This window comes from Cephus cinctus, unplaced genomic scaffold (genome assembly GCF_000341935.2).
Source record: "Cephus cinctus unplaced genomic scaffold, Ccin1 Ccin1_scaffold0727, whole genome shotgun sequence".
Taxonomy (NCBI): domain Eukaryota; kingdom Metazoa; phylum Arthropoda; class Insecta; order Hymenoptera; family Cephidae; genus Cephus; species Cephus cinctus.
This window is the reverse complement of record NW_014333343.1, coordinates 255,413-266,736: the sequence shown is the minus strand read 5'-3', so window position 1 is coordinate 266,736 and position 11,324 is coordinate 255,413. Positions and strand designations below refer to the sequence as shown.

The 11,324-nt window shown below is 46.6% G+C and overlaps 1 protein-coding gene across 3 annotated transcripts in view; it reads right to left on the bottom strand.

Annotated features, from left to right (window-relative positions):
* The window catches only part of LOC107270347 (putative uncharacterized protein DDB_G0291608), a 36,240-nt gene that overhangs the window by 7,051 nt on the left and 17,865 nt on the right, over nt 1-11,324 (bottom strand). For all 3 annotated transcript variants that reach the window (XM_015745279.2, XM_025087714.1, XM_025087713.1), the window contains 2 exons: nt 2,864-3,408; nt 2,348-2,698 (listed from right to left, as the gene is read on the bottom strand). In XM_015745279.2, the coding sequence (XP_015600765.1) occupies nt 2,348-2,698; nt 2,864-3,408 (896 nt within the window). The remainder of the gene's footprint in view (nt 1-2,347; nt 2,699-2,863; nt 3,409-11,324) is intronic.

Sequence of the window (11,324 nt, the reverse complement as noted above, 5' to 3'; positions counted from 1 at the left end):
TTGCCAAAAGAGAAATCGATCATTCTACCTGAGAGACAAGTCCGAGGCACGCGCATACACGCTCTTTGAGATCGTGAAGTTGTCTGCGTACTATATATGACGTAGAGCAAGCACGTGCCTCTGGGTATCCCATGAAATTTACTAGTTCGCCGCTATCGTGAAATTTACAGCAGCCATAAGGCTGCGCTCCGGCCATTTGAGGCTGTTTCGTTGGTCAACCAGCCGCTGTCATAAGGATACAGAGGGACGTAACGAGGAAGGTTGCGATACTTGGAAACGATAAAGGGACACTCTAACGTGGGTTTAACTTCTCGGAGGGATACAAACAACGCGCGTTATATAACCGCCGAGAGACGCTACGACGTAATGGAGGCCACTTCAAAGCGTCCCGTGACTTGGTTGAGGATAAAAAAACATATAAAAAAAAAAATACCCGTATAAACACCGTGAAACGCGTACACGTAGAATCGGCATGCATGCCACCGTGCAATTGAACAATTTCATTTAGACTTCTTTGACTCCTTTCAAGAAAATGAAGAAGGAACAAGAGCAAAGGGTACATCCAAGAATGCCGAGAATCAATGGACACGAGATACCCTGTGACTGCTGAGGCTCTGAAACTGGAGGATCGCTCGTCTCTGTCAGCCTACGCCAAGCAAATAGGTAGGTAGGTATGTAGGTACACAGCAAGACTCTCAGACTACCCTGGAGTTGTTAAACGCGAAAGCCAGACGGTGCTAAAACGTATCTTCCTATCCTTCGCGTACGAAACGTGTAGTTAAGTATCGCGTAGGGAACGTAGTCCGGGTAAGAGGGTAAGAAGCGGCCAGAGGGACGAAGACGGAGGTTCAGCCCCGGGGTGATTTTAATTGGCGCGTTTCTCCGCTGCCGGAAAGTATTGTGTTTCAGTACTGTTTGGCGTACTGCGCGTAACGGGGGAAACAAGGGGGCGATGATCTAGTCGGAAGGACTGCGCCAGGGATGCCCTATGTTTATATCCTACAGCGAATCGGCATTAAAGAGTGGAGTTCGGGCTGGGGGGATCGCTACTGCGAATTACCCATAAAAGCGCCATCGAGTGAAATTACTCGGTCTCCCCGGTGCGCTTCGGATAACTGGATTACCGTAGGGCGGGCTCTCTTCTGCGTTACGAATTACGGCTAAGTAGGAGGTATCATGTTGCTGGTTTGGCAGGAACACCCGGGTACCGCCGTTCAGTTGGGATGCTGCGTCCTGTTACGTGAACATTGTCTGGGAGCTGTACGTGCCAAGGGTTGAAACGACGGGTAGGAGTGGAAAGACGAGAGGGGGAAAAGGAGGAAGAGAGTGTCGAGACGAGTCGGATGAAATAGATGAAGAAGATAAGGGATAAGATGATGACGACGACGATGATGACGATGGAGAGAAGATATTCCGACTTGTGGGAGGGAGCGAGGGTAGCTGCGGGTAAGAGGCGGGAAGGGGGGCTGAGCGGGAGTGAGAGTAGCCGCGCGCGCTTTACTTTTTAAGGGCCTCATTAAACGCTAATTAGAAGAAGCTAATTAGTCACGAGCCAACATCGTCCCTTCTTATTCGCCCTGCCTCCCAGCCTCCCTCGCTGGGGGCTGCACTAGACGAACGGGCTGTCTCTTCAAATAGATTTTACCCTTAATCTTATATCGCGAATCCCTTTCGTCCTTGGTCTGTCAACCTTCCCAGGCACCCTCGTCGCACAGGACTTCGCCCTCGGAAGGTCCTTTTTTTTTTATTTTTCAAACGGCAAACCAAGGACTGTTTATACACCGTCTACAGGGAGTGGTTACGTGAGAGAGACACAAAGGATATGGGTAGCCGGACAATTTTCATTGGGAGACCGTGAGAGCCAGGATCTACGGTTTTATTTTAGTCTCTGTAAATTGACGTCCACGGTCGACGCGTCCCCCAGGATAACGTTGGGAAATCGTCAGTCCAGCGAGCAGAAGTCGATCCCCGTTAACGTTGCCGAAGGACGTTCAGTCCGCCCACGTATACGCGTGAATCACGACCGCGTACGCGCAGGATGGCAGGAGGCAGCAGGGGAGGGCAGGTATCTATCAACGTAATTTCACGCCCAGTCAAGTGTAATGGAATCGTGTTTGGTTGACCACGAAGGTCCATCGTGGTGTGTGCACACGCGCCAGTATAATAACCCGGTGTACGAACAGACAAGAAGAGAGGACCAGGATGACTGCAGGGCGTTGGTACGTGGAAGTCCTGAAGTGGATGCTCCAGGATATAATAAGAAAGAGGGTGATACCGGACGTTGGATCGTGAAGACAGGGTACCAGGTCTTTGCCGTAGCTCAGCCAGATCCCCTATAAATCAATACCTGCTGCATCTTCTCAAAGTCGAGGCAAGGCCTGGGCAAACGATGAGGTGGCCGATGACGCTTACGAGGACTGCAGGCGCTTACGGCGTCTGCGTCTGTCTCCACGTGGTGGTGATGATGATGGTCTAGGTGCGTGTGAAGATACGAGTGCGAATGAGGATGAGGCCTTGGCCTAGACCTTGGCCGTGGTGAAGGTCGCGGATCTCTTGTGGATGCGTGAAAAAGTTTCGGCGGTGGCGACAGCGAACGTCCTGGTTTGTGCGCGTCGACCGGTGGCGAGGTACGAAATTGTACCGGTTGAGAGATGGCGCTACCGCCACTTCCGCTTCTGCTACCGAGGAGTCCTTGTACCTGGAAAATTGACCCGGTGTCAGTAGGCGATTAACGACTTCCGCTCGTGCCATGCGATACCCGCGGGTACTATGGTACGAATGGTCCTTGATTACAGATGGATGAAAATTTGACTTTTTTTTTTTAATCTCATTACAATGAAAAAAATAATATTTAATCCCTCACCTCCTCGTCACTCGATCCAGAACCAGCAGGTTCTCTCCCAGCTCTACTGGCCGGTGCCGAGCACGTTGTTACCACTGTGTTGACGTCGGTACACAATGACAATTGTTGCTGCTGCTGCTGCTGCTGCTGCTGCTGCTGCTGCTGCTGCTGTTGCTGCTGCGTATGCTGTTGCTGAGGTTGACTTTGGGTCTGGGTCTGCGTGTGCGTATGCGTATTGCTGCTGCTGACCTGGGACCACTTTCGCTTCTCAGGGGCGGTCGCTGGTCTGCAACCCTGGCTCGCTACGGTCTTGGGACTGTTGATAACCTCGAGCTCCTCTTCCGAGCTGTGCTGTTCGTTGTAATTCAGCAAAAGGAGAAGATCCGTTCTCCGGGATCGGCAGGGGTCGAGTGGACCATTTTTATTAGCGGGATCGACCTCGTCCTCAGGATCGTCAACACCGTCCCGAGGTAGGAAGCCAAAAGGAGGTGGAGGCGGAGCACCGAAGTCTGAATCAGAGGGTACAGCACTGTCTGGAGCGGCTGGACTCCCGAGACTCTCCATGGCTGAAAGAAAAAATATTACTGCAATTAGCAGAGTGCAGGACGATCGTTCGCGTTAATTAAAATTAACCTTTAAAATCGGTTAATTATAAGCCAAGTGCATCTTGTTGAAATTATAATATAATAATATGAGGGTAATAAAAAAAAATTTCACCCAACCGTCTTCTCTCTCTCTCTCTCTCTCCCCCACGCAAGAAAAAATACATCGCCTACAAAGAACCGGAAGTTCGGCATTCCTGTGTCTACGGTATTCCAATTCCTCCATCAATACCTATGACCAGAGTCATTAATGTCTTTTGGCGAACGGTACGCGTAAATCGATTCGCACGTCACTTTCTCTTTAGGGCGAATCCGCAGCCGACCGTCGACACGAAGCGGAGCTGGAGGCCTTCGTGTTCACGTGGCTCCTCGTGGCTCGTGTTCCGGGTTCGAGGCGCTCACGCGTGGAAATGCTCGAGGATAGACGTGCCCGGCGGTAAATCGATAAGCCCTGTGGGCTACGAGAACTTCTCGTACCCCCGGTGCACAAAGCGTATAGCACAGGGATGGCACTGAAGGATAATCGATTTCCCCGAATAATTCTCCCTTCCACTCGACGATCCTCGCCCTCGCCGAGAGAGGACCTCGAAAGTGGGTAGCCGGGTACTCCGACACAGAGCAGTAACACGGACAAGTTAGATAGAGGAAGTTAAACAGTTTCCTAAAGGAGGATCGAAGGGCTTTGCCGTAAAACTAACGATCGGTACGGTTCATTCAATGATCCCCCATAGGGCTTCCAATTCTACGTATATATTTACAGAAGCATGTATACATATAGCTCCGTGCTAGCACACACCACAGCTATACCCACTCAGGACACACAGCAACGCTAGGAGCTATCCAATCTCGTTGACGCCTTGCGAAATCAATCGAGCCGAAGCCCCTTTAGCACTCTCGTCCCTCGTCCTCCTTCATCCTAAATATGGTAGAAAATCCTTATTCTACGAGAGGGATCCCTTATCCGTCAGTCAAGCTCAGCAGACCCACGACTTATTAACCGGGCATTGATAGCGATTCCCAGTAATTGATAGCGAACAGTCCGAGTCCTTCGTTAAAGAAAGAAAAGAAAAAGAATAAAAGCGAAAAGAGTCCAAAGAAGAGGTAAGGACAGTATTATTTTAAAAAATAAATAAAAAGAATTCATTCCTCATTGAAAAATAATAAGAAGAGTATTGCCTCCGGTTGCGCATGCGCCGAGTCTATAGAAAACTCTTCCGTGGTTATAGACGCCGGACGTAACGCCACGCCAGTCTCCTACCGATGGGAAAAAAGGTCACGACCGGTGCTCTCTGTCGGTTGCCTGCTGTAGGAGGTAGAGGGAGAATAGCACGAGAGGAGAGTCCTACCTCCCCTCGTGACGCAACTATACGAGACACCTAACAGGGCAACCATAACACGCGCCTTTACTCGCGTTCCGTAAGTAAAGCGCGGCTAACTGGCCAGACAGCCAGCTGGTCTCCGTCTAGTCGGGATAACGTGAGCCTCGCGCTCTGTCGTGCTGCTAACGCACCCATTGTGCTGCCAGTGGAGCGAGAGAGAGGTATAGAGACCTACTGTGACCTCCCACGTGCAGTATCCACTAGGCGTAACAGTGCGTATAGCCGATAGTCTGGCCCCACGCAACGTTCAGTATATGTATAGTCGGGCATGCCTTGGCAAGAATGAATAAAGTTTATATGGATATATAGCCACGGCATTCCATACATCCCTGTAAGAAGTACACGAGGCAGATAAGACCGTATAATGGGCGACTCCGGCAATGGAAGGTTCTGGAACGTGCAGCGCGCATACAGCCCAGCCCAGAGAGACACCGTGGGAAATACACGTCTTCTCGATGATTTTGAGAAATGGACTTACGGCGGATCGAGCACTTCTTTTTTTATTCCCTGACTACGGGCTACGCTTTATACGCTCCTTATACCCCAGTCGCTTTCAGCGGCTCTGGGGACAATGGCTCCTGGTTCTTATGCATAGGAAGACGGTAAATGCTTCTAGTCGGAGTAAAGCTGTCGAGAGAGCTGAGCTCGTCATGAGCGAGATGATTGAGTAAAAAGGCTTTCCCTTTTTCTTTCTCTCTCTCTTACGTTTTATTCTGTCGATAATGTCGGGATTCTACAGTTTTTAGACGCAATTTCCAATTGTCTGCGATATATACGTATAACGGGTGACTTCTTGGACGTACGACGAGTGCTTGAAGTGGAGTGATTGAATTTTGACGATTATTGCCGCTACCGGTTTCTTTATTTATTTGCTGAGATTCGCCGATTTTTTTTCTCTTTACAACAAATCGTCACGGTTCGACGATTTTTAGGTACCGACGCGAGCGGCACGTTATATATCGATTGGAAAGTCTCCTAATCGAGATTCTAACATGACTTAATGCGCAACGGGTTTTATGATAGAATTACGAGATACGGAAATGGCCGATTTACTTGATTCACGAAATTCTTTTTTACTTCTTCCGCCTCCCTGCTACCTCATTTAACGGGAAGTAATTTCTAAATTGGATATATCGGTTTTCATGTAAAGTCAGAACAGTACAATTTTTTTTTACAACTCAGGTACAACCTCACCTACACTCCAGCTAATTAGGCGTGCTATAAAAGAAAAATGACGCTGCATCGCCAAACCCCACAAGCATCTATCCTATACAAGCTAGTCATGTAAAATTCACTATACACTTTTTTTTCCTAAGTCCGTAAAAATATATCCCAAGCGTCATGCATATTTAATATTTTCTATATATATACAGAGTGTGTCGATGGTTTGACTGGTCAAGTTTTTCCATCGATAAACGACACAAACTCTAATTCCGCCTGATACACGCACCTCCGATTAATTCTCATGAATCATACAGCGCGATTTCGCACTCATGCAAAGGAAACGTGACTGCTTTCTGACCATGCGTAAAATTCCTGGACGGAGTGGATATAAATTTTGTTAAATTACGATGAATGCCCCCTCCCCAAATACAAACATTTAGAAAAAAAAAAAAAAATTATTTTTCCTTCAAAAAAAAATAAAGAAAACAATAGGAAAAAAAAACATAAAAAACTTGCTCCATTACGTATACGGAAATCCTTAGGAAATATACGTCCGTGTGGTTATTCCGAATCCGCGTGGCGACCTCAACGATCTTGTAGCATAGCTTCATATCTCTCTCTCTCTCTCTCTCTCTCTCTCTCTCTCTCTCTCTCTCTCGCTCTCTCTCTCTCTCGCTCACTCTCACTCTTTCCCTTCGAGGCAGCCCAAAAGAAGCTACAAGACGCGTAGGGTGGGTCAGGAAGCAACGGAAAAAAAAAAACCGAGGGGCAGGAGCGGCGCCGCGAGAAGAGTGGAATTACAAGGAAGGTATATGAACCAAAGTAAAAAATCGAGTCACGTAGGAGACAGTCAGCTTAGCAAAGTAGCGTAGGTCGATCTTGAGGAAACGTGACGAAGTGCCTTCAGGAAGTAAAAAATCGATCCGACGTCAAGTTCAATGTGAAAAAAAAAAGCAAGAAAAGTCGACAAAGCCGAACGACAGAGTGAAAAGATGATTTCGAAAAAGTGAATGAAAAAAAAAAAAAAAAAAAAAAAAAAAAAAAAAAAAAAAAAAAAAAAAAAAAAAAAAAAAAAAAAAAAAACTTTTTTTTAACACAACATTAAACATCCAGTCGTACAGTCTCCGCTACAAATAACTTCGTTAAACCTGAAACTAGCTTAAAAGAGCCGCTCTTTACCGTCGAGAAAACCCATTGTGCGGTTACACGTAGACGCCTATATATATGGCGTACAGATATATATATATATATATATATATATATATATATATATATATACACACACACCAGAGCTCTTACGAATGCACAGCGACGTCGTATGCAGTCACGAATTAGCAATAATAGTCATAAAGGGCAACGGCGGTAGACGCGTCTCTAAGAAGAGCGACAGGCGGAATTGAATTTGAGGAAAGGTAGAGGGGTAGGTGGGTACGCGTAGAGAGCTGTTAGTCAAGGTATTAGCCCCGATGTTGAGAAAGGCACCTGGGGTTCCCGGTTATTCCTGGTGCTCGCGGGGCGTTGAGTTCGGAAGGCGTTAAGCAAGCAAGCAGGCAAGTGAGCATAGCAACGTCGCCTGAGAGAGGAAAACAGAGAGCAGCTTTCCGAGACGATACTCCGATGGCGAAAGCCTGCTCGAGCGAAGACCCCGTTCTCGGCACGTTCCTTGGTAAGAAGGTGGTCCCGAAGGATTATACGAGTAAGGTTGACCGGTCGGTGAATCGAGCAGCTTTAAGGAAAAAAAGAAAAGTCCGCTCCCCATTGAAAATCCAAAAGAATTCACGTTACTTCCGCGTATAACTTTTATCCTGATATCGATAGACTGACACATATACGGTATATTGTATAAATAAATTGAATCGAGAACGTTTCGAGTGTTCGATACTGAAAATAAGCAATTAGCATATCGGTTGCGTAAAGCGACTCCCGACGTCCTGTCAGCCGTCGTCGTATTAGACGCGTGAGAATATGAAGGGCGGCCCGTCCGTCGTCCACAGGGAACCCGAAGGTATTCGCGAAACGCAGAGTCGGGAGGGTTGCATAATATGACAGGTGATTTCCACTACCGGTTTCCCCTGTCACGTTTATAATGCACCTGTTTCCCCGGCACTTTCCCAGTCGCCGCTCAAATGGAATCGAAAGCGGGTCGTCGCCGAGATTTAATATTAAGGCGATTTCGGCCGTCGCGCAGTTTCGAGCGTTAGGACGGGAGAAGGAGACGTGTAGGAGTGAATTGCATAAAAGGGAGTCGTCAGTGTCAAGGGCGTAACGAGAAACGTTGGAATACTTAAAGTGACAATTACGTACCAGGGCCGGAGAAAAAGAGGGGTTCCGGATCGTACGAGGGGCACTAAAATTTTTCACCTAAACGAGCCTCATGACTGCAGACAAAAAGGGCTGAGTGCACACAAATAATTATAAATGGGCTGTAACTAAGAAAATGACAAAGAAAAGAAATACCAACAGAGAAAGTAATACACTTAGTTTCTAATTACCGTATTTATGGTAGGTGCAAGTCGCATCCACCTCCCTTCCCACTTATGGGTCACGTTACGTACAATATATATATCACACGCGCGTACAGTCCACGTAGAAAAAGCATCGAGGTATTAACGACCTTTCGTTACCCTGTACATTCCAGCCACAGGTGCGCTAAGATACGTGAAGTGTCAACGTTCGTCCAAGTATAGAATCGCCTAACCTTTTTCAACCCTCTAATTTTCAAGTCTGTTTACGTCCACCCCTCCCCCCTCCCGCCACTACTAAATATTTCCCCTAGTCACAGTACTCCTCATCCACTACCTCTCTCTCTCTCTCTCTCTCTCTCTCTCTCTCTCTCTCACACAGTAGTCTCTCCTGATCAAGTCACCGTTGCTCCTCTCCCCCACTGTCACATCTTAACTTCCCCTCTTAGATTCTCTAACTCGAGTGCCAAAGTGCATCCAACCGCCGCCATTATCAAGCCGACAAGGTAACAACGGTCTGGCAATATATATGGCTACATGAGAATCTACGAGACACGTAGAACTTCTGGCTAATCTGTCGTAGCGCACAGGGTTCGCCTATAAACTTAATGTACATCTATATATATATATATATATACATGGGTACAGTCGCACATAAATATAAAACCGTACCCATCGATATCCCATAATGATAATGACCGTGCACGGTTGGTAACTCTGCCTTCTCTCTCTCTCTCTCTCTCTAAATATATATATATATATATATACATGGGTACAGTCGCACATAAATATAAAACCGTACCCATCGATATCCCATAATGATAATGACCGTGCACGGTTGGTAACTCTGCCTTCTCTCTCTCTCTCTCTCTATATATATATATATATATATACACACACACACGCACAAATATAAGTACAGAGGTGAGAACGAGTATACTGGTAGTACGAGTATTCTGGCAGCAACGGTAGAGACAACGGACAGTCGCAGTAGCAAACGATGGCTGGCAATAGCCAAAGCAGCAGGTGCATCCAGGTTCCATGAATAAATAAACATTAATGTATTCCTCGTAGTTTCAACGACGTATATACATATAGACTACATAACAAGGGTAACGCTTTACACTTTGGCGACGTAAAGCCCCCACCCACCCTGCCAGAAGGGGTCTGCCGGATTTTTTCCCCGACAGATTCGAGAAAACGGAACGCTTTTACATTATCGATCGGTAAGGAAGATTCCGCGAAGGGTATAACAGGGCGAAGCTGTGCCGGAAAAAAAAGAAGCGATGCTTGCGTGTCCCAGAGACCACGCCCGTGTATACCACCTCTTATCGGGTGTATATATACTTGCCAGCCCTGACCTACGGGCCCGTCCGGGTTCGACTTCCCCGCCACAGTTTTCTAAACTCAAGACCAGAGGGACGGTAATAATAAGAGGTATGAACGCGCATGAGGAATTACGTAGAAAACAAAAACAAAAATGTTACGTTAGCTAATACCCTAAGATGTACATATATATACATACACACAGAATTATTCAGTAGAAACGTACCACCTGAATTTAGCCTATTCGAATCTTATGGTAAAACCATATTCAGGCGCTTCCTTTGGGCTGAATAACCCGCTTTATATATATATATATATATATATATATAACCATCACTCGGTTCTCTCGACAATCTAATCGAACGAGCATCGAGAAGTTTCACAAGGTGCGCACGTGGAATGCCAATCAGTGATGTAACAGACAGCGAGAACTTAGATAACACGCGTAATGCAGATAGGACTACCGGTGATATTTCAGTGTGCGTTATCGGGCATAAGGGGACACCAAGCGAAAAGTAGTAAATTGGAATCGATCGAATTTCTACGAAGTCACTCGAACGTTAAAGTCTATTTAGTTTGAGGTATAAAATTAGTCGAGTCGTCTACGACTGAGTCGAATCGACTCCTATCTTGGTAGTTAAGGGTTAAAGGACGAGGGAGGTGGGAGGTAGAGGGGGATAATTTAATTCCAACTATATAACGCGGTACTTACTCGAGTAACGCTGTATATAAGATGTCCTGGTCGCGATAACTTTAAAGACGAATAAACATGCGCCCTCTATATCTATATATATATATATATATATATATATATATATATATATCCGGCCGCGATATCGTCCGAGCATCACGTTTCCGCGGTTACAGTGTTTTCGCCCTGCTTGTCGTATCGTAGACGAGACGCTGGCATAAATTATCTATCGACGTTAAGTGTCAGGCAGGATCGGAAGGGCAGCGCGACGCTATCGAGCGATGCGCGTCGGCTATTTTTATTTCCCGACGGGCATCTCCATCCCGAAGGCTGCTATCGCGAGGCGACATACTGAAAACATAAATTATCTATCGACGTTACGTGTCAACCGATAGGCCAGACCCGGTGGTTATCGGCGAGAGAAGCGTACGCTGGACGTTTTTACTTTTTATTACGACACCCGGTATACTACGGGATCCTACATTTTCCAATTGCGTCGATTGCCCCGTTGAAGGTAATTGCACGAGGCCGAACCGCCAAGCTAAAAACTCTTTGGGAACAGAATATTCGTATGTATATGTATATACGAAAAAAATTCCGTGCGAGGTATACTTATATGTACAACTGGTAGATACGGGTGAGAGAGAGAGAGAGAGAGGGAAGCAAAGCGCGAAGCAAAACAAAGAAGAAGAAAAGTGTATCTGGGAGAGAGTGAGAGAGACAGAGAAAAAATGATATAAATAAAAAAAAGTCATCCGGTATATCTATACTCGGTACTACAGTCAGGCACGACATAAAACCACGAGGGTTGCTCGAAGCTACGTGGGGAACTTTGAAAATTTATGGACGCCCCCCCCC